Raw genomic sequence first — 25453 nt, 5'->3', positions numbered from 1 at the left:
TTATGAGATGGTCCTGTGTTGATGACAATACAATATAATTTTTTCCATAATGTATCATCATCCAAGTGCTTCGCATAAACTATGTAATACACTGAATTACCAGTACTGCACTGAACACAGATAAAAATGTCACCCATCTCAGTGAAAGGTACCTTGGGGTAATATTTTGGACTTGAAGATTTAATGTTACAGTATGTAGCGGACAATGAAATAAGCTTTAATAAAAGGACACTGGTGGTTTCCACTGTGACAATACAAAGAAAACGGGTAATTTTCTTATCATTTTCTTTATACTTTGTGAACTTTAATCACCTGTACCTCAGCACTAGTCTAGCCGACTTAAGGTACTGCTTTGTATTCTACCGTACACCTATCTCACCCCTGCAATAATATACAAATATTGACTGCTATGAGGGCATGGTTAAAATTATAGGCCCAGGTGATCTCAAAACCATGACTATGCCCGAGGCGAGGAGGGCATAGTCATGGTTTTGGGATCACCGTGGGCCTATAATTTTAACCATGCCCCGAATAAGAAGCAGTCAATATTTGTTTTATCTACCAAATCTTAAGATTCTTGTCATCTGTTTGGTTAAAAGCATCGATTTTGGGAAGAGAAATTAATAGTTTCAATTGATGCGAACGGCACACAGATTACAATCTGCGATTTCTGCGTAATTATAACGCGTGAAAACATTAACGTGTGCGTAATATCATTTTACGCTGGGAAAAACGCGCAGTTTGATCGTGACGCACGTGACCGGTCCATAGTTCATTTCCATGGACCGGTCCATAGTTCATTTTGCGGGCATAGTTAATTCAATGACTGCACTTTCAACCAATCAGATGACAGGAATCTATATATGAGGTATATAACACCCTCTATAGGTACACCAGTAATTCAGACTTACCTGAGAAATATTTTACCATTGCAGTCCCTATACTTGATATAGATGTACTCCCTAATGTAATACCCATTGCCTCGTCTCAATCCGACTTCTTTGTATTCTATCATACACCACCCTCACCCCTGCAATAACAACCTCTATATGTACACCAGCAATTCAGACTTACCTGAGAAATATTTTACCATTGCAGTCCCTATACTTGATATAGATGTACTCCCTAATGTAATACCCATTGCCTCGTCTCAAATCCGACTTCTTTGTATTCTATCATACACCACCCTCACCCCTGCAATAACAACCTCTATATGTACACCAGCAATTCAGACTTACCTGAGAAATATTTTACCATTGCAGTCTCTATTCTTGATATAGATGTACTCCCTAATGTAATACCCATTGCCTCGTCGCAATCTCACTTCTTTGTATTCAGCTGTAAGAGGTAGTTCGTCCTTAGTTATGGAGGATGACGTTATCGTTGATGGAGAACTTGGGGGTGCTGGGAGTAAATAATAATATAAAGTAAACTGTAAGTAATTCTATAGTAATTGCCTAAAGATTTTTTTTTTCACTTGGGATAACAAGAAAGTACCAAAATGTACTATAAATGCTTAATACAGTACTACAGGCAACAAAGAAAAGATGCTAATAAGCTGTATTTATTCAATGCAACTTGTATAAATATGAGAAGAAGAAAGTTGCAATAGTGTTAAGTACAATATCAGCATGGTATTGCATTCGTATATAAAATGGCAAGTTATGGGCAAAAAACCAACATTGAGTCTATGTACATGTAGCACCAAGACCAAGTTCAAAATAATCAATAGCCATCATGCTATATAAATGATCAATGGCTGCCATGCTAAGGACGTGTGTCGTACGGAGCTCCTGAGAACCACCAGGATCAGGATAAATCACTATATTCTTGGACTTTTACCTTTGTTTGACTTACCACTGTTACACATTTGCTTGCATCCTTTTGTGTTTATTTGTTAATAATAATTTTGATTTATCTGATTTTTATTGCACGTTATTGATCCGGTATTTGAATCTCGTCGACCAATCAGGTCGTCCATCAATCAGATAGAAGGATCAAATTCAGAGGGACCTGGAAATGACCACACAGGAAGCAGATACACTAACAGCAGACAGAAATGAATGGAGGACACAATTGTCTTATCCAGCCAAGTCAATTTGAATCTCATGCTTCCGGCTGCATGCAGCCAGATTATGGAGGAACTGGTCCATCCAAAAGACAAGCGAGACCCTCAAAACACCACTCAGGCAGTGTATAAAATACCCTGCAAGAACTGTAACTTGTCTTATATTGGTGAAACAGGAAGAAAATTTGGCACACGCTTGGAAGAACACAAAAGTGAAGTGGAGAAAGTCAGCAACACAGTGGTCACTAGAGCAGGGAGAAAAGAGTCGTTAACTGCCACACATAAGTCGGCTATAACAGATCACGTTGTTGACAAGAATCACGTCATTAACTTGAATGTCTTCCTGTTGTATTCTTTTTAAGTATTCTGAATATATTCATAGAATGTATTCATGATGTATTATTTTTCTAGTGGTTTGAATACTAGCTAGAACCACATTATTCAACAGACATAACAAGTCTTTCTGAATACTAATATGTAAATTAGAAGATTAATAACAGTATTTGAACCACTTATTTGAACCACTTAATTTATATTAGCTTATGTTGTAATACTAGCACTAGTATTCTAACCACTACCACTAGTATTCTTACCACTACCCCTAGTATTTTAACAACCAACTAGTATTCTGAATACTAATATGTAAATAAGAATACACACACTAGTATTCTGAATAGTAATATGTAAATGAGAACAACTCACTAGTATTCAAACCACTTATAAGTATTCCTATAGGCCGAAATATTTAAATGAGAATACTTGCTAGTATTCTTAATACTAATATGTAAATGAGAATACTAATATGCAAATGAGAATACTAGTGCTATTTATAGCATTCTGAATACTAATATGCAAATGAGAAGACTAGTAATATTGCTTGCCTAAATGTTACCATGGTTATTGAAGTCATACAGCTATTTTGTTCTGAACATATTTCTGATTGTGGTCACCTCATTTTGGCAGCAAAATATGTCTAGAAGGAAACCTGGTTCTATTTCAATTACACATACCACAAGACTACTGAAGGCATGTTCATGTTGGTCCGACTCCACTTATTGTGCATGCAGTACCAAATGCTGTTTGCATCAAATTTGAATGCTGTTTAGGTCAAATTTGAGCTGCTGTTGTAACAAAGTAACAAAGGAGTTTCCTTTTGAAGCTCACAGTTTACCTACCTTAGGAATTCATTTAGAGTTTTATGACAAACATTTTAGCTTGCAGCAAGGAGTTGCATGACATTATGGTAGGCCTACAGTACAAGTTTTTAACCACCCAACCGATGCAGACAAGTAAATTCCACCGTGAATGAACAAATAAAAGATATGATACATTATAAATCAATTTAATACTTGTTAATGATGATGACCATTGATAGGGGGAGCACTCAACTTAAGAAGTGACGGTATGTGTCTGTCAATTAGGCCCCTTGAAGTCGCATATACCCGGACGACCCTTTTTTAAAAGTCATACCCAATGACCTCCCTTTTTTAGGTGCAGCTACCCAATGACCCCTTTTTTCTTAAATTGTATCATAAAATGCTACGATGAATAATGCGGAAACTTTCAAATTCTCTTAATTCACTGAGCAAATTTGTATTTGAATTCAGAATAAGAATTAGAATTTTGCTCCATTTTTTCCAAAATTGTCTACCTGATGACCCCTTATATTAAATTGTATACCAAAAGACCCCCTGTTTTCAATATATTATAGGCCCCCTACCCAATGACCCCCTTTTTATTTTCTTTGTACCCAATGACCCCCCTTTTTTAAAACAACTTTTTGTAGCGATAGGCCCCTACTTTAGGCAGGTAGGCACATATTACCCGTCACTTGTAAAGTTGAGTGCCCCCGGGCATTGACCATCATGATTGTAATGAAGCTGAAGATCCTATGTTTGTTTTAGCGGCATTATTTTTAATATATTTTGTTTGCATTTTGATGGTAACCATCTTGATGATGAGGACTGACCAATGATGATGACTATCATGTTGATGATAATGATGATGCATGTAATCGAAGCTGAAGATCCTAATGGAGATGGCATTCTCTTTTATTTGCATTTTGATGATCATTATCAATATCATGTTGATAATAATGATGTTGACCCTCATGTTAGTGTGTGACATTAATGATGACGATGATTCCTCTATCACGATGATGACTTGGACCCTGTTTAAGATCGATTTATGCGACATCTAGTGACAAGGTATTGCAATTCGAAATACGCAATACTTTTCGTAATTGAATGATGTATTAAAGTATTCACACCACATCATTTGATCAAATTATGAGCTTTATTTTATCATAAGTTGATGAAAACCACCTCAGGAAAAACTCATTTTGAATCCATGTGACTATATAGATAGAGGTTATTTATATACTAGTATTTATTACACAGAGGCTAAGAGCAAATTGCAACATTTGACATTAACATTCAATATCATGGATGTTTAATTGTATGTGAAGTAGTAAGCTTACCTTTTTACTCCTTGTTCATGTTGTTTGGCAAAGCCAAAGTAGCACATGAATTACCTGATGATTACAGCACACAGTGGAACCCAACTAAAACATGTACACATTATCCAGGAAGGTTTAAAAAGCCAATTTTTGTTTAAAATAACAGCAGAATTATATATGTAACTGCCATGTCTGAAGCAAATTTGAAACTGGCAGTTGACCTGACCCTGACCTGGATGTAGTAATATTATACCATTTATTCTTAGTATTATTTTTCTTCACAATTTCCCTCTGGGTGTTGATAGTGTAAATACCACTTGTTAAGTATTCAGATATTTGGATAACGTTCTTAGTGGTGGCTTACTATTATACCACTTATTTTAGATGCTAACTACATGCAGTATTCATACCACTTAATAAGTATTCGATGCTAGCTATAGTATTCATACACCACTTATTTTAGATGCTAGCTAGTATTCATACCACTTAATAAGTATTCAGATTTTAGATTTTAGTATCAAACCAAACTGAAATTTAGTATTGAAACCAGGAGAATACATTCAACCACAAAAATACCATTAAACAAGTATTCAGAATACAACATGAATATATTCAGAATACTTATTAAGTATTCAAGTTTGGTAAGGGGGGGGGGACGCTATGGTAATTGGCATGGAGCAAGATAGATTCAAACGCTGGATTAAGGAAGCTGTAGAAATTAGAAAGACAGGCCGTACGACTATGAACAGAGACGAGGGGGGCAGTACCAGCTTTCTCACATTTTCGATGAGTTTCTGCAGCAGGGACCAAGAAAATCCCGAAAAGGAAAACCAACTGGCAACCCAAAAAATCACACTGGAAATCCCTCTAGCGTCGGTTGTCAGTAACTGCAGTCATTCCTCATCAAGTGTTGACAAAGGCAACAGTAGTTGTTGAAACGTTCACAAGTAAGTGTATAATTGGATCAGATACAAGGAACTTTATTTACTGAGTTTACTCTACCTATCCTGATGAATTTGTTCAATCATTTTGTTCAATCATATGGAGGACAATGGTATACCACGGACAAGTACATTTGAACAGTCTATTGCATCAATCGCTGTGGTCAAGCTAAATAAAATGTTATGCAAAATGGACACTAATATGAAAACATGTTTTGATGGCTTATCGCGTCAGCTGTGTGATGTACAGGAGGAAATTAAAACAATAAAACATGATGTATAGGAACTTGATAGAAGATTGAAATATTCATATGAGTATATAACAGTGCTGAATAAAGATACCGTGTCCAAGATCAAAAAAGAACTGATGGAGAAGATCAATGAATTGCATAAATGTAGACTTGACACAAAACTGTACAGTATATTAAAGCAAATCTACTGTTCTTCAACATCCTACAGATAACAAAATCAGAGGATGGTGAGCAAGTCCCCGGTGAGACGTATTGTCCAAAACCGATATCCCATTCCCCAGGCAACAAGACAATCAATCTTGTCAATCATCTTTTAATGTTCACTGACTACCAACTTGAGCTCATATACATGTACCAACAACAGCAAACCCATAATTTCCAAGTTTGTACAGATTTGAGACTGCGACATGGTTCTGAATAGAATAACGCAAGTTGATGTCACCACCATGCAAAGGGGTAAGGTAATTCTGCCCCCACCTTCCAGCACCTATGCAGCAGGAAAGAAAGCACCCGATGCCCATTCATTAGAATCTAAAGAGCAGTTCTGGGCAATCATGGCAAGATATGTGTGACCAGGACAAAGATACTCATCTTGTGAATAGAACATCATTCACAACGTGTATGCTTCACTTGCAAGTTGTATGGTGTATCCAGCTTTCTTTTATCCCGATATTTTTAATGTTGTATTATTCTTTGAAGAAAAACAACATTTTGTGTGTATCTATCGTTTTTGTACACTCCAATTCATTCAGCTCCCATGTGTTGTTACAATTTTAATTTTTAGGACTTTGCAAATTGCAGAATTACAGGTATTAGTTAGTTACCTTCATATAAGCATTCAAAGTTAGCCTAGCATATCACAGGGATTATACAGATTAGACAGGGATTATACCGCTTACGGAATAAAGCTGTCTAATCCCTCAATAATTCTTGACAATAGGTTAATTTTGTGTATGTTTACATAGAGGAAGAACCATGTAAATTGCTTCACTCCATTGCTCACTTTTATCAACAGCTGGTTAGCAGGGTTGCCAAACTCACTATTTGGTAGCCCAATTGGGGCAACTTTTGAAGATTTTCCCAACAACGTTTTACAATTTCCTATCCCATAGAAACCAATGATTATAAAGAAAAAAATTGGGCGACTTTTCAACACTAGCTCCCGCAAGTTCTACGCCCTGGAAAAGTTCTGTTTTATTTTTTTCAGCCAAGGTAACTATACAGCATATCTGCAGGGCTCCAATACTGGTACATAACCTCACGACGCCAAGCAGCAAGTACCATCCAATCAAAAGAATTTGATGCGCTGCGGTCAGCGATATCTCCTGGAACACTATTCATTCATCACAGATACCCACTACAATGACTTCTGCATGTGAGTGAGTATACATAAAGTGTTGTGATAACGGACACTCCCACACGATGCCATTGTGCTTCTAGGATCTTATACTAACACAAATGCCATTTTTATTTGTTGAAATCTCAGATATAGCTGTTATGAATGACAACAATAACTTTGCACCATCTATATTTCAATTTCATTGTGTGAGATTGTCGGGTATTGTTTTGGGTCTCGAAAAAATACCTCTGCCCAAAACGAAACCATCCGATTCCACCCAATGACCTCAAAAATAGGTTGTGCGCAATATTGTCTAATCACTGCATACAGTCCAGTACCACAGCAGCTAGAGGGAGTATCCCATCATGCACTATGTACAGTCTATCTGCTTTCTCCATAGCAAATACATACAAAATACAAGTAAGAGCCGCTTAAATATTGAGAGCTATGGATAGTTTCACAATACTTTAAGAGATTGTATTTTTTCAAACAAAAGTGTAAGCTCCTCTGATTATATGTAATTGAACGTTAAAGTGAGGGATTTTGTGTACACTTTCTATGGCATTATGGTACTGCAGAGCATGATGGGATACACCTATCAGCTGCTGTGGTCCAGTACTTTCCCAATTGAACTTGACTGCATAACCAGGACTGATTGGTGTACGGCTCACCCAAAATTTTCATTTGTACCAACTCTTGACGCATTATTTTAGTGTAAAGGATACTGCATTATTACCATTTATTTCTTAAATACCCTATGCAGGAATAAGATAGCCCATAATAAATACACAATATTAGTTTTATTGGTACAAACAGAAATAAGCAAAGTTTGGGATACATAACAAATACAGCACAAAAAAAATGTAGGTTTAGTTCATGTACATAGAGTTAAAATATTGATTGTTAATGACAATGACAGCTGCAATGTGAACGCAAACAAAGAAACAATGCACATTTACATACATGAGTTAACACTTAACACATGATTAAACATTACATAAATATGCCTGGATCTCATCAGACCAAAATGCAAGCTGCCTATAAAGGCGGGTAAGTGTGAAATTGAGGTCCAGTTAAAAATTGTGAGCAAAGCACACAAAAATACAAAATCAACTTGGCATTGTAAAAGCTCAACAAAGTATGACAGCTAGGATTTAGGCCCTCAACCGATCGACCCTAATTTTGGAAATCGGAAAAAAAGTTTTTTTTTCTTCTATTTACTGTACAAAAGAACACCGACCCTATTTTTGGAAATTTCTGAAAAAGGTTTTTTTTCTTTTCAAATTTTTGCATTCTGAAGATGTAAAAAAAATGCAGGAAAGAAAATGTTAAGACCACAAACTGAAATTGATCAGTTATGCAACAAGAAAAGGGAAAAAAACTGTTCTAAGGGCCCAACTGGCACAAATTTTAAGAAATTTGGCCAAAAAGTTTTCTTGTACAGATGAATGCCAACCCATTTTTTTTGTATTTCAAAATAATTACAGATTTTCAAGGTCATTTCCAAAAAAAAACCCAACCAACGGACCCTACCTGAACCGTCTGCCCAGCGGTAGAACATGTTTCCTTTTTTCACAGCCTTAGGCTATTGAGCCTTAAATTTGGCAGTGTATCAATAGCACGTTTCACTCTGCTTGGTTAACCAAGCATAGCCATATGACTATTCTAGCTACACAAATAATGCCTAAATATATTGTAACATCCATTTGGATAAAAATCTAAAGAGTATTTATCAACAAAATGTGCTGCAAAGGGATAAAAAAAAAGCCAAAACATTAAACCAACTTGTCAATATTTGTTGTGATTTGCAATAGCTGACCTGGTACTGAGTTTGACTTGAACTGTTTTCTTCATACATCAACTGCTCAGTGAAAGTAGTGGGTAAGTGCAATAGCTCCCCTGTGATCAATGGACAATTTACACACAGTAAATTGTACTCATCTACACATGGCAGCTATTGCACTCACCCACTTCTTGCATTGAGCAGTTGACAAGAGTAAAATAGAGCACTCTTGAATAAACAGGGTAACCCCTTAAATGGACAGAACTTGGAGTTTCTAATATGTTTAACTCAAAGTCTGTGAAATCTAAAGCTCTTGTGCATGAACACTGTCTTTAGGTAACAGTTGTTAGACTATCAGACCATAGACTGAGTCTATGATCAGACACTAGGACACAGTCTCCATTCAGTGTAATCCCGAAAGCGGACAGAACTTGGGGTTTCTATGTTTAACTCCAAGTCGGTGAAATCTAAAGCTCTTGTGCATGTGTGAACACTGTCTTTAGGTAACAGTTGTTAGACTATCAGATGCTAGGACACAGTCTCCATTCAGTGTAATCCATGAAAGCAGACAGAACTTGGGGTTTCTATGTTTAACTCCAAGTCGGTGAAATCTAAAGCTCTTGTGCATGTGTGAACACTGTCTTTAGGTAACAGTTGTTAGACTATCAGATGCTAGGACACAGTCTCCATTCAGTGTAATCCATGAAAGCAGACAGAACTGGGAGTTTCTATGTTTAACTCCAAGTCTGTGAAATCTAAAGCTCTTGTGCATCATGTGAACACTGTCTTTAGGTAACAGTTGTTAGACTATCAGACGCTATAGGACACAGTCTCCATTCAGTGTAATCCATGAAAGCAGACAGAACTTGGAGTTTCTATGTTTAACTCCAAGTCTGTGAACACTGTCTTTAGGTAACAGTTGTTAGACTATCAGACGCTATAGGACACAGTCTCCATTCAGTGTAATCCATGAAAGCAGACAGAACTTGGTGTTTCTATGTTTTACTCCAAGTTTTTGAAATCTCAAGCTGCTGTGCTTGTGTGAACACTGTGTTTTTCATGGTAGACTGATTATCAAAAGCTAGGATATATCTGATCACCCTGTGAATGCACACAGGATATTATTTTGTAAAGAGTCAAAATATTTTGCTGGTGGTTTATTATCCTTTCATTGACAACCCAAACTGATGAGGGCAAGGCCGTAATTTTTACAGGAATTCTATTATTCATTTCCATAAAGAGGGTCAAGAAACTTATTTGGAATTTTGAAAAAATATAAAAAATATTATGACTATAATGGTTCTCATGGAATAGATATGGATTATGGAAACAAAAAAATTGTGGCTAGTTGTTTAGCCATTAGATGACATTTAAAGTGATAAGGGTTTTGTTTTGTTCTGGTAAAGATGTGTGGTGCAAGAGAATGTTTAATTCTTGACTATCTACCCATGTTTAGCCAGTCTATTCTCAACATGAACACAAAGGGAACCTGTACAAAGTAATGGGAATGTCATTTGATGAAATGAGGTGATGTACCATACAGCAAAGGATTCTGGGAAGGGTAAGACGGCGGAATAAATGTAAAGCGCTTTGGTACATGTTCACATGTGAAAGGCGCTGTATAAATACCAACATTTATTTTTTTAATTTTTTATTTAAGACACCTTCTCTGAGGAGTGAGTGCAATAAGCCTTATCTGCAATAGCTGTATTAAATATTTGTCAATTTCAGCATTCTATTTCGTACCCCGGGTTTCGTACACATCTAAAAATAAGACACCTGGCAGCTACAGTAAGCCAAAAAATTAAGGTACCAGTTAAGTTCACCCCTGTATATCCTAAACAAAGACAGATATGTCATAATTGGAACCAACCAGCCAATAGCTGCATCCTTTAGCCCGAATTTAAGAACTCATTTGTTGAAATTGTTCTAGAAATAAAAACATGACAATCCAAATACCCAAGGAAGATGTCAATTTTAAAGTTGCAGTTTGCTCCATTGCAAGCCCTATTGATGTGTACACAAAGCGTTCGCGAACAAGAGAACTAGCGCCGCGTTTCCATTGATTAGCATGTTATAACGAGCGTTGTGCTTTCATTGATTAGAACACAAAAGTGCAACTTTTGATTTTGTTTCTTCATTAGGTTTTAGATCACCGTTTCTTTAATTCTCAACCAATTTCAACAAATGAGGTCTTAAATCAGAGCTAAAGTGCACAGATATTGGCTCCTTTTTAAAATTTGGACACACTTGTCTTTATTTAGGATATACAGGGGTGAACACAACTGGTACCTTAAGTTTTTGGCTTACTGTATTGCAAAATCTCTCAAAAGGTTGATTAAAGTTAAGATAAAGGTTGTGTTGGAGAGCAGTGTGACCCAGCAGTTTAGTGCTAGAGGTCCCCAGTTCAATTCCCGGCAGAGGCTAAAAATACCCACACTCCATTAATACGTTGAATTGTGGATGCAGATGCAATGGATGACAAAGATCTCACAGCCAGTTCCGCTTGCCTACCCAAAAAGACCCCACTAGAAAGAATCTTTGCATATAATTCTTTCTTGGGTTTTCTTCAACAACAAGGTCTGAACAACCGAAAAAAAGATGTGACACATCCAGTTTGCAGATAACATATATTTAAAAGCTCTATTTTGATTGGTTACACAGATGATGATATCACAAAATTAACGAATCAGGGGCCCTGTAAGTAAGGCATTGCCCATGGGGTTGAGTTCTAAAAGCTCTATTTTGATTGGTTACACAGATGATTATATCATGTAATTAACCAATCAGGGGCACTGTAAGAAAGGCATTAGTGCACATGGGGTTGTAATCAGGATGAAAGACAACATATGGTAAATACATACATACATACATAAAGATATTTATGAAGCGCCTTTAAAATTTATCAAAGCCCTGAACAAGGAGAGAAAGGATGGTATAATAATGTTAGTGTTGGCGTAACTAAATAAATAAGGTAGTCAGTAAGCTGCAGTAAGTCTGGTTTAGCTAAAACATGATAATATTAATACAGCAAAGTTTGGGCTTGAGAGGAATGTTAATGCTAATACAGAACATTAGTTAGGAAAAAGATGAAAATATAAAATACATTGACATAATAACGAACTATGCTTATATAGTACATACCACAAGATTCGCCTAAAATGGCGCATATTATGGGCTCCCTTGACATAACTGGAATTTTAGGCACATACTAAAAAATCCTTCTAGTAAAAATCCCATCAGCAAATAAGTTTATCAGGAGCCCTGTAAGAAGGCATAGAGTGCCCATGGGGCTAAGTTCTAAAAGCTCTATTTTGATTGGTTACACAGATGATGATATCACAAAATTAACGAATCAGGGGCCCTGTAAGTAAGGCATTGCCCATGGGGTTGAGTTCTAAAAGCTCTATTTTGATTGGTTACACAGATGATTATATCATGTAATTAACCAATCAGGGGCACCTAAGAAAGGCATTAGTGCACATGGGGTTGTAATCAGGATGAAAGACAACATATGGTAGTTAGTACAAAATAAAGCTCTCAGTTAGTAGCCATATAACCGATGAACTGCTGCTATAGCTGCCGTTAATAAATATGGTCCGCTTTGGGCCAACAGAGTGGTAGGGATGTTTGTACTTACTGTGAATATTGGGGAATGGATAACCCATCATACGTGTAGTAAGATCGATGGGCATGTTATTAGATTGACTAATAGCAGCTTGGGGATACAGCTCATGCAACCTGTTGTTAAAGAAACCTGAAAACAAAAAGGGGTCAAATGGTTACTTGGGGATCTGAGGACGGATCAGCGTCCGTATGTTTGAACCCTTGTTGAGTCTTATTTTTGAATCATAGATATATTTGTCCGTATGCAGAATCACTACAATATAAATGGGTCATTTAAAGGTTGGTCTTAGACCTGGAATTATGGAAATTTTCGGGCCTCATAACTGTTCAATTGTTGGCCTAAAGCAGCCGACCAGTGTGGTTGACCCTTGAAAAGCTCTGAAATGTATAGTCACCATAGCAAGCCAAGGTGTATTTGGCCCTCAAACAGAATATGATTTTGGCCCAGAGGGGTACTCAGTACAAATGAACAGAGGTAGCATTTTCAGCCTTTTCAATATGAGCCCTTTTTCTTCAATAAATTTTGGTATATGGATGGGTCGTTTTTCAAACTTTTCTCAATTTTTTCGAAAAATGGTCTAATTTTGCCTCAATCTAGCCAAAATTTGAAATTTCACCAAAATTTAGGGGAAATTTTATAAAACCTAAGACAATTTACATTAAATTTGGCAGAAAATTTTGTCTTCTGGTATATCGATGGGTCCCAAATTTGGTTCATGCATATATTGATGGGTCCACTTTCAAATACTCAGTGGTACACCCCTACCAAAACCAAACTTTTTGGTCCTCTGTGACCTATGAGCAAATATAGTTGAGAACCCCTGTCTAAAGTATTGAAACAAAAATACAAATTAGCAGTTATAAGGCCTAATAGTTCCATAATTCCAGGGTCAAAACCAACAGCACTGAAAATTACAAGCCTTTCAAGTCAAATCTCACACAAGGGAAAATATTGACACAATATGTTTGTGCACCTTGTACTTCCAAAATCCAGAAGACTTTCCTTTCAATTCGTAACAACTAATCATCTTAATAACAGCATCAAGCTGAAGTCTTTTAAAATGAGCTGACTGTGTAAGAGACTACTTACTTGATGCTAGTTCTAACACCTTGGAATCTTCTGTAGCCGGTGTAGGCTTTTCCTCCATCGGTTCAAATGCTACTGTTTCATTGACATTGTTTTCTTCAACTTTGACTGCTTCGGTAGAGTCTAGCAGTGGATTTTCATTAACTTTGATGTCTGCTTCGCCAATGTCCTCAAGCCCTGTTGCATCCATATCTTGACTCTGTGTTTGTCCATCAATTCTATAAAGAAATAAATTTGGAATGTATTAAACAATGTGAAAAAGAGGCATCTCCTTCAATCAAGCTAGCTATTCCTTCTTTCCAGTTGGGATGTAAATACTCAAAAAGTCCTGAGATTGATAAAATTAACCTAAGAAAAATCCCCTACTACAATTGGGAATTATCTCTTCAATCTTTTATGCCTCACTTCAAGTTAGGTCACTAAAGAATTAAAGTTAGGGCACTTCTCAGGACATCCACTTCAAATAATATTGAAACCACTTCACGGGAAATCCACTTGAAGTGAAGTGGGCATCCTAAAAAATGAAGTGATTGCCTTTAAGTGAGATAAGTGCCCTAATTTCAATTCTTGAAGTGAAGTGGGCATCCTAAAAAATGAAGTGATTGCCTTTAAGAGAGTGGGTGTCCTAATTATAAGTGCCCTAACTTCAATTCTTTAGTGACCTAAGTTGAAGTGAGGCACAAAGGATGGAAGAGGTAATTCCCTATTGTAGTAAAGAATTTATCTTAGGTTGATTTTTCCATCTTGGCACTTTTTGAGTTAGCAGTGAAATCTGTGCACACTATACAACTCGCCTGGAGGCCAAGTGACACGCATAAAGTACATTTAATATCATATATTATAAAGTAGTTTCTCTTGTTTTGATTGGATAAATGCCATAATTTACTGACTAGATATACATGTATTTCATATCATGTCAGTGCTAAAAAGTTGCACAGCAACAAAACCCAGAATCAGTCTACGACTTAATTGCGTAATCTCAGTGCGAAGTCAACCGTTTTTTTTCAACAATAGTGAGTTCTGACAAAATTCCATTATATAATTTTACTTGAATGTATAAAAGGTCCTTGAGTTGATCTAATTTTATACTTGAATCTAAATTTATATTTCTGAATCAGTGAAAGATGATTTCAAGCACCAATTGGGCGTCACAAGACTTAATCAACATCCAAGAACCCCATGCATTCAAGAATCAGCTAAAAGATCCTTTCACCATTCAAAGCAAAACTCACGCACACCATACCTGATTCATCTTAACACAGGGGTGTTGAGTTGAACCCAACCAGAACATTTCACTAAATTAAATTGTCACACTTACTTTGACGAAGAAACCCATTGTTCTTTGTCGTCAATATCGTGTTCCTTATGTCCGTTTTCCCCATTGGCAATTGCCATGATCGTCTCCTCTTGTTGCACTTTTTCTTCATATTTTTCTTCCTCCTCCTCCTCCTCCTCCTTATCCTCATCTTCCTGGTTCATGACTGATTCCACATACATGGAAGTGTTTCTGTGAGGCGACGTAGCTTTTCTAGGCCGCCCTCTTGATCTTCCTGGTGAACTTGGGTCTGTAGTGAGATGGGATGAGAAAGAGAATATTTGCAATGGCAGTTAAGAGAAAATGTTCTGTGCGAAAATATTATATGATACCTTCATGTTTATGCACCAGTACATTCTGGCATGCACATCTGTCCCCTTGCGCTTTACTATACTGCAACATGATGTCCCGCAAATACATGTATACTGACATCCCTCTCTGAAGTTAAACAGTGATACAAATACTTACTTCTACGTCTCTAGATTCTGCCAACAGTAGTATTTCCCTCTGTGAAGTAGTGGCGCCTTCATACATCCTGGTACATCTTATTATCAAATTAAACAATGATATTACTTATGGACTTGTACTTCTACATGTAGGACTTGTGTTCCCCCTTGACTGCTTTAGATCCATGCCCGTATAAATGTACCTCCCTGCTGTTACACAATGATACTTACTCTGTGGACTTGTTCTTCTAGGACTTGTGCTGCTTGTCTGTCCCTAGATCCATGCCCCTAGATGTACCACTCTGATGTTTTAAAAACAATGATACTTACTTTATGGACTTGTGCTTTTAGGACTTGTGCTCCCCCTTGAATTGACTGCTCTAGATCCATGCCCCTATGTACGTACCTCTCTGACGTTTAAAAACAATAATACTTACTTTGTGTACTTGTATTTCTAGGACTTGTGCTCCCTTTGTCAGCTCTAGATCCATGCCCTTATGTAAGTACCTCTCTGATGATCAATGTTTTAAACAATGGCACCAGGACTTGTACTTCTTGGACTTGTGCTCCCTCTTGGTCTGCCCAGGGTCAGAACGGTAAAAATTGGAGAATCCATTCTCATAAAGATTCTCATCAAGAAAATTGCAAGAATCTATATGGATTCTCGTAAATATTTCAATTTATCATACAAAGTTATATGGCAAGAATCCATGGATTCTTGCCAAATTCCACCGGGAGAATCTTCGATTCTCGTACTTGGTTGCAAATTTCTGACCCTGTTGCCCATAGACCCATGCCCCTATGTATGTTCCTCTCTAATGATGTTAAACAATGAAACTTACTTCTAGGACTTGTACTTCTAGGACTTGTGCTCCCCCTTGGTCTGCCCCTAGGTCTGTTCACTGTAGTATTTTCCTGAGTATCTATGGTGCCTTCATACATTCTGGCACATCCCTGTCCGTTGCAGGCTAGTGAGTGTACTTCAAGTAGATGCTTGATCCACTGTTGTTGACATGTTGGTCCAAAACCTGAAAAGGAACAAAGCAAAGAAAAGTTTATGATTAATTATAAATTAAAACGTTTTGCTTTTAATGCGCAATAGTTTTGATCTTCGGGTCAAATCAGATTCTTGTAAGAAAAGCGTTGTATTTTGTAAATCAGATTCAAATTTGAACACATACGTAAGTTTATTTATTTATTACATTTGTCTGCAAATACACAAAACTATGATTAAACGTAGAAAGGGAATCTCAAGAAAACAAAAATTTTACAGAGATCCCATACATTACAAGTTACAACCACATAATACATCAAAAATACAATTTAAAAAATAAAGGGCCCATGATGGACATAGTACGCTATGCAGTATTTATAGCACATATAGAGAGGTAAGGCACTGCTATGGAATGAAAGTTACATTACGATCCTCATTTACTTTAGACACTGACTAAAAACACAAGAATTTTTTTGTCATCGCTTTCTAAAGCAGCTCGACAAAATGTTTTCATTAATTTGATACCTGTTAGATTTAAATTAGTGCATATTACCTATAACAACAGGTCTATGAACTTACACTGCTCTTCATACACACAATACATACAATACACAATCAAAAGTTTCCATATACAAACTAGCACTGACAAGTTACATAAGTTATGGAAAATCCATACTAAAGAATCTGATTCTTGGTATTTCATATCAGGTTTCCCAGCCAACAAACAAACAAACAAACAAACAAACAAACAAACAAACATGGATGTCAAAATTGTCAATATTTCTCAATGCCTACCTTCAATATCTTCCAATATCACAGCCTCCTGCATTTTTTCACAACACAACAATTTGTTACCATGTTACTGTACAAACCTCTGTACTTCACAGTTCAGTAGACCTAAAAAAAATGCTTACATATATTTTCAGCCTATTGAAATGATGGTTCCCAGTGACTTTAGGTGTTTGTGCAACCAACCACTATAATTTTTTCATACCAGGGAGGTGCTGTTAGCCACCCATTGTTTGCCCTGCATTTTTTACTCAAAATCTATTGACATTGTTGTATGTCACTATTTTTTATGAACTTGCGCAATAGGTGACACTGCAACTTGGAACGCCTAAACCTATTCAGTCTTTCATTCATTGATCCTAGCATATATAGGTCTGTTACATGACAAATGTGATGCAGTGGAACATAAACTAGTGAATTCTGTACGGCTTTGGCTGGGAAAAGGCACATTGGAAGTTTTACAAAACACGTTTACAAGCCCAATAAGTCTGCTAAATGGAAAACCATCCCTTATTCACCATCTTGCTACCAAAATGAGACCCTTCTTCCTGCAACGCATGCACAAAAAGCACTTTTTATTTATCTCGCTTCTTAGCAACGTGCTAGAAGGCTTTTACAAAGCTTTTGCAAAGCGCATGCGGTAAAGCACACATTTGACTCATGTTGACACTTGACAGGCGTACCCCCGTACGCACACACAACACGCACTTAGCGGGTAGAACATCAATCTGTGACACGGTCTTGAAGTAAAAATGCATCATTTGTTCACATATTTTCAGATGCTGTTTGTGTTTGCCATCACAAATTATAGCTTTAAATATTTTTTCTGCATATTTTCATTAATGCAATTCCTCTACAGTCCCAATTTTTTTCAGAATCTTAATCATTCAAATAATTATGTTTTTCCACAATATGTGTGTACATGCAAAACAACAACATTGTTCAACCCTGCTGTGTGCTACAAAATTATCCTTGTCCATGTGAACATACACAAAGAAAGAAAAGACTAATAAATTTATTTGTTCATACAAATTTATTTGTTCATACTGAGGGTGATCATTAAACCTTGGGTGGGTCTACTGTTCACAACAAAACAATACATGACCTGCACATTGTCTACTTTAACACAATGTACATGACTGGCTGGCTGGCCATAAAGTGCAAACACGCTTTGTTTTTATAGGCCTAACCAGTGTTGCCACAAGGACACATTATCCGCCCAATTTAGGCTACTTTCAAATCTCCTACCATGGCTAAGAAACTTGCTAATTGTGCAAGTAAGACAAAGTGATTTTCAAAATTGGCAATATTCCTAGAAGAACAATTTAGTTTTAATTTCACAACTTTTGTGTCTGTTTTAAAACAAAAATATTGCCCTTTTCAACCAAGTTTTTTATGGTCATTGGTCAATCAATCGAGCACTGTAAAATCAATCAATTGGTCCATTTGGGCAATTTTGTTGGGCTCCCAAAATTGAGGAGTTTGGGTGCTTTATGCCTTGTAATTGGGCTACTTGATCGCCACCCACCTCTACATGTACCTTGAAGCTGTGCTTGCCGGTACTTTTGGTCTCAAAAATTGTGGCAACTCTTGGACCTAACGCTTGAACACTTGCGATTAGGAGACACAGACTGTGAGTCCTTTGTGGTAGTCTTTGTTAGGCCTATTCAGGTGGAGAGCTAAGATTTATATATCTGGGTGCAAGGAGGCAGAAAATGAATCCATTTAGTAATTTTATTTTTGTTTATTTCATAGCGTGGGAATAGATATATTACTTCTTCCAGTAATTCATTTTCATTTAAAATTTACAAATTATGTAGGGGCCTAATTAATCTCTAAGTTACAAATAAAAAAATATGTTAGAGTTAAAAAAAAATGTTTGTACTTGTACTATGAAAAGATTAAAACTTCATAAGAAGACTAAATTTGAAATAAGTACCTCAATTAAAATTGGGCTATTCCAGTTGAAAATCATTTTTTATGTGTACCCCCTAGTACAAGTATCATATGGAAGACATTACTCGTACATGTAGGTGGTCCATAGTTGGCACTTGGCAGTGGGGTCAGACCCCCACCCTTTTTATTTTATTCCACCAATTTCTGAGGCACCCTTTTTATTGAAAATTCCTAACCCCCACCACTTTTGTAACACTTGGAAGCAATTTCGCACAATACCAATGGTATGTTACATTATCAACAAAAAATACCATGGTGGCCATAGGTCCACTTTTGGCAGGTATCTTGCAAACTTCATCTAGCGTTGATGACCATTCTCCTCAGTCCATCCTACACTTGGACCGGCCATTGTAGTTTCATGTGTTGACAAGGCGATAACCAATCAACAGCTTTCGTTGCAATGTTTGGGAAAGCCCTGTGCCAGGCGCGGATTCGGGAAGGGGGGGGGGGGGTGTCACCTGTGACCATTCATGCCAGCAATGACCAAGGGCATGTCTAAGGTAAGGACAGGGAAAATGCGCGATATGCAAAAAGCGTCAAAATTTGCGCATTTTGGGTATAATCGCGTATTATAGATCCAATCGCAAAGTTTAAGATATCAAGTAAGTAGCCTATTCAAATACTCATTTTCCAAAAACTTGGAAGTTTTCACTGAGAATCCTTAATGATCTGCAACACCATCCATGCTGAAAAAATATAGAAAATAGGCCATCACAAAATATTGTGATATTATAGAAGAAAAAAATATTTTTAAATTAATTGCAAATCCAAACTTTTTGGGGAGAAAATTCAAGCAGTTTGGAAAAAATAGCGCAAATTACGCATTTTCAAAAACTGGCCTGCGCATTTTGTGCTCTCAAAAATTGTGGATAATTTCCCCTATGCTTATAGGGCTAATTTTGAGGCCTACAAATGGAGTAAAATTAGGTAAGGCCTACAACAATACTTAAAAAACCAATTCTGATTCAGAACTTCAAAAGTGCAGTGTCAGTGTTACTGACAATCTCACTTAATTTTCCCTGAATAAAGATCATAATAATTGATTTGCTTGAATTATCAAAATTCACTGATGCAATCATGCCTATCAGGTTGTTGAGCTTTACAGGTATAGTGTTGTCACGGCAAACAAAACTGCAGAAAGTGTGTCTCTACTTGACTGCAAATGAAAAAGTTTGAAGTTATGAGCTTTTTTTTTAAATACCGGTATGGACCCCCACTCCTAATTCAGTTTTTTTTTCAACCAACTGGTTCTTTTTTAAAGTAAGGGCTCTGTCACCCACCTTTGCATGTGGGACTGGGGGTGCTCACATGGCCGCAAAGTGGCCAACGAGGCGCTTGCGCCATTTGTAATGACAAAGAGGGGTTGTCATGGTCCCATACAGGCACTGAACAAGTACTATGTGGGACCTGAGAGCACATCAGATACCCCAGAATGCAAATTGATGCATCTGATGTACTCTCAGGTTCCACAAAAAATATTGAAATGCCCTATCAGGTCCATCTTTTCTGATTTTAGTGTTTCTTATCTTTGTAAGGAAATTAAGCTTGACTTTGGCGATGCCATTCCTGCAACTTTGCATCGCCAGTAACCTGGTCTTACGTGTTGACCTGGACGAATGATTGACAGCTAGATCGACGACGAATTGCAGACTGTTGTTTACAGTGCTACACAGGGCGCACATCCTGATTCTGCGTATTTTAGGTCATTTTCTACTTGTAGAAACCAAATTATTCCTGCTTTTCTTTCTGTTTTGATGTATTCTGATTGCCAAATTATGTGACGCTAATTGCATTTTAATTGCCCCATCACTTCTCTTCCTCGCATGTGGATGCGTCTGCATTTGTGGAAGGCATTATGCAGCGGAAGGTACAAGTAGACGCATTTCTTACAATAGGGACGGAGTGATGCGGCAACGTAAGATGGCACATCGTGTTACACTCACGCATTCACATCGTCACTCCCTGATTGGTCGGTGCTGTTGCTAGGTCGACTGGCATGGCATACATGTATGTGAGAGAAAATTGGGCTATCAATTGCTGTGCAACTTCACTTCCGAGCTCGTTTTGTTAGCATATACTTTTTCTGCCCTGCACTGTTTGACGATTATTTTACTTTATATTTAGAGACATGACTTTGGAGGATAGACCATAAGATTTTTAAACATCAACCACTTTATAGCTCACTAGTTTAAGACCAAAAAGAAAAAAATAATGTTTGATATCTTTAAATTTTGCACACCAGAGAAAAACATGATTTGGGAGGCAAAAAAATGCACCACGCTAGCATGATGCTCTAGAGGCGAGTGGTCGAATTTTCACTTATTTAGGTACGGTACACTTGTAGGGCTTTGGTCTTAAAACGGTAGGCCTATCGATGTATTTATGTTGAAAACATGCATTGCTTTTCTGCAAAAGCGATATAGAGTATAAATCAACTTTACAAAGATCAACTTCCTGATCTTGATAAATTATTGTAACTTCTGCAAGTTTCGACTTCAAAACTATGAGAGATACAAAATCCTGACATTATAACCTTCTATTAGTTGCGGTTTTAATTTGGTTGAATACTTGCATTCAGCTGAATGGTAAAATTTTGGTAGCTACTACATACATTTTTGTAGCTATATAGTAGTAATCTACCTGCAGTACTATCTTGTTGTTTTTTAGGCTTGGCTGCAAGTTATGCATTTCTCTTTAGACCTGTACATGAACTACTAATATAATATACCGTATGTGATATGCCTCAGTAATTTCCACTTTGAGAGTGAAAATTACAGTCTAGGCGGTCCAACAGAATCTATTGTGATTGGTTGGCCAAATGGAAAGTTATGTAGTCTCAACAACCCCATGAATATATTTCAGGTCACGTTTAATATATAGTCCCTAACATTTTAGAACTTGGTTGAACTTGAGGAATGTACAACAATCACAAATCTGAAATCAAACAAAACGAGATTTTTTTAAAGAAGGTGGAGAAACTTAAATTTAATAATTGGATTAAAATATTTCAAGCAATAATTTTTGATTGGGGCCAAAATACTTACACTTGAAATTGTACTGAGGTGACGGGGGGGGGGGGGGAACCAAGTTGCTCTACTGGCTGATGGACCTTTGAAGTTGGGTCGTTCAGTCAGTCGGGCATTTTGTTAAAAAAAAAATTTATAGAGCTAAATTAATGTACCCAAAAATGTTGAAAAGGGTTATAATCCTTCTTGTCTTCCATGAACAACCGCGTCACATCGGGTATAATCTTCCTTCCAGGAGCAACCACTATGCATGATTGACGGGCTATTCCATTGCTCGTAATAGGATAGTGTATTTTAGCGGGACAATGCTGGATCATAGGGGTGCACGCGGTAGACTTTCGCCACTTGGCATGTGGTTGTTGGTGTAGGGGTGTGGGGGTGTGTGTGTTGGGGGAGGGGGCGTGTTGTCCGAGATGTTAGGAATGATTTAATAATAGTTATTAATATTGGAAGAACGTTTTAAACTTTTAATTTAAGGCATCATATAGGCCTACGATTTTATACTATTTTAGATTTAGACAAAATAATAAAATAGCATTTAAAAATTATATTAATAGGCCTATTTATTATCGCACGCCATGGTAACAATTAAAAAAATGGCACACTTTCCGATAAAAATTTGGGAAACAAATTAATTAAAAAAAAATAAAAATAAAAACAATCTTTCTTAAACCAAATTTTCATGAAATTGAGGGCCAGCAATAAACCAAAATGCACCCGAATCTGTCGCACATCCCCATAGTAGGCCTACCCCCCTTTCCACCCCGTTGCCCTAAACTAGACGTGTAATATAACCGCCACGAGTATTTTTTTTTTACCTGTAGGCAAGCTCACCCCTACAGTCGCAATAGTTCTAGCCCAGATAGCTTTTAACTCACGCCCACTAATAACGTACTTTCATCAAGTGATGGCGCTATAAGGTTTACCACGGAAGCTGTTTGGTTTACCGTGGAAGAAGATTATACCCTATATGAAAATGTTTGTTCCTTGTTTTGCAAATGGCTGACTTTCCATTAAAAAAAAATAATGTACCGGTACTGTACATTCACTATTGACTTTAACAGTAGGCCAGCTAGGCCTACCCGGTACCGACTTGTTATTTCTGATTTGGAAACAGATAATGGTAAGTACTACCATACCGGGGTACCTGTAGGCCTACTTCTTTTTAAGTTCTGTCTGTTGGACAAGTGCACGGCTCATTATGGCTGTCTGAGATCATATTTGGACAAGCATAATTGGGGACATTTGTGTAGTACTGTAACTGTACATTGTATTTCAAATGTCCCACCACACACTGACCTGCATACATGTAAATCAAATTAATTGAACAAAACTTTTTGAAGTAGGCCTACAGTATTTAAAATCCTACATTTTGTACATCTTTTATGTAGCTGTTAGCCTTTCATTAGTGCTCGATCAACAAAATGTATTTTGTGAAAGATATTATCAAGTCCCTTGCTTCTCCCAAGCAATGAGAAAACCTTTGAAATTTGCGAAAAAATAAATCTGTGAAATTGGTCTTGAATGAAATTGTGTGATAAGATTGTTATGAGGTTCTGTTCTCATTCCCCAGAATGCAAATTGATGCATGCAGGGTTGCACATTGCTACGGTCCGGCACATATTTTGCAAATTTGACCTAATCACATTCAAAGAGCACCCAGGAATAGTTTGGTTACATTCTGAATGCTGTATTTAGGGGCTGCTAGTGTAAAATGTGTTCACATGCCATGGGTGGTGAATTTTCAAAATGGTGAAATATATGGCTCTCCCCCGCTCCTTTTGGCTGTGCCAAAAGATAAAAGTTTGCCTCCCACATATTTACACAATTGATACAAAATGTATGCCATAATTTGAGGAACAAAGATTTACATTTAATTTGCCTTGTGATGTAAGCGAGCAGAAAATTTTGCATTGAAACATTTTCCTACATGTACATTAATTTTGTACCTTCAAAATGGTGCAAAAAAATATCAAAAAGTCAAAATGAAAAATCACATTTCCCCTCCCTTTTCTCCTGTCAAAAAATATTTCCCCATATTCACCCCGCCCTGGGTACACATATTTATGGACCACCCCTTAACGTAGGTTCACATTGATAGGTCGATCAATGGTCACTCAAGAAATGGCTAGCAAGTTTTACCAGGGTATATTTTTATTATTTTGCAATTTTTTTGATTTACCATACAACATGAAATGACATAAATTTTTTCTTTTGAAATAAAAAAAAAAAAAAAAAAAAAAAGGAAAAGGTAACTCACAAATAAATTTTATTGATCAATTCAAATAATGAACACATGCATGAAAAACAATAACATAATGTATCGCCACACTTAAAAATTAAAATAATGAATCAAATAATCTAGATGATAATTAATGTAAATTTTGAAAAACATTGCATAAAAATTAACTAATTTACTTTTATGTCATAAACTAAAATTTACAGAAAAGAATACCCAGTATAAAATTAAAAACACAATAATATTTTAAATTGGTTTAAAATTTAATTCAAAGCAATTTTATAATTTGATCAATAATTATTCAGTCTAAAAAATATACCGGTATGCTACATGTATTTTATAAAAATTTCATATCATTAGGTCTAAATACAATTTATACAATGTACACTCGACCATTAATTGCTACTGCTGAATACACACCACTGCATTGAATACTACAAGCAAGCAATTATCGCCAAGGTCAACGATTGAGACGAAGCTAGCGTGGCAAATGAATGAACTCGCTTGATCCCATCCCAACGCATGTTTACAAAGCATCGGCACTACTTTGCCCTCCAAATATTCTCTTTTCTTCATATTAACCGACCCTTACAAAAAGGCCTACACAGCACATTGAACAGTGAAAAGAAATCACACAAATCTTGGCACTGCTCAAAGCAATTTGAAGGTCAGTGTCTGAGCACTGGACCATGCGACTAAATGAATTGCCTCTTTTTTTTTAGTCTGTAGACCGAGCGAATAGGCTTCATAATATGCTCATTTCTTAACGCCTATCCTTAACTAACCATTAGAGAAATTATCAGAAATATTATAAATGCGATATTTGATGAAATAATAAAATAAAAGCATGTAAAAAATGTGCACTTACCGCCAGCGCTTCGCTGTGCCTCCCATTCTGTAAACATAGGCCCTAACGTGATTTTTGTCATCGATGGCGAGATCTTCGCCCCGTATTTTTCCATTTCTTGTACATGCTGCTTTCTTCTCGGCATTCTATTTTGACTTCTAAGAATGGTAGGCCCTATTACTGTAGGCCTAGGCCTTCCGGCGATGGCATGAGTGCTATATTTACACGTTTATTTTTGACATCTTGCGCAGCATAATGTGGAAAAATCTGTCAAAACGGCCTTTGTC

The 25453-nt window shown here is 36.8% G+C and overlaps 1 protein-coding gene across 1 annotated transcript; it reads right to left on the bottom strand.

The window, feature by feature from the left end:
* On the bottom strand, nt 1-25436 carry LOC140144750 (uncharacterized). Its single transcript, XM_072166557.1, has 7 exons — nt 25188-25436; nt 16158-16343; nt 14873-15119; nt 13558-13772; nt 12481-12597; nt 1239-1404; nt 1-13 (listed from the first exon to the last, which is right to left on the bottom strand). The coding sequence occupies exons 1-7, from the start codon at nt 25309-25311 to the stop codon at nt 1-3; spliced, it is 1068 nt and encodes a 355-aa protein (XP_072022658.1). The 5' UTR covers nt 25312-25436.
* Nucleotides 25437-25453: the final 17 nt, after the last annotated feature.

Source organism: Amphiura filiformis, unplaced genomic scaffold (genome assembly GCF_039555335.1).
Source record: "Amphiura filiformis unplaced genomic scaffold, Afil_fr2py scaffold_77, whole genome shotgun sequence".
Taxonomy (NCBI): domain Eukaryota; kingdom Metazoa; phylum Echinodermata; class Ophiuroidea; order Amphilepidida; family Amphiuridae; genus Amphiura; species Amphiura filiformis.
The sequence above is the reverse complement of the archived record's forward strand: the minus strand, read 5'-3'. Positions and strand labels throughout refer to the sequence as shown.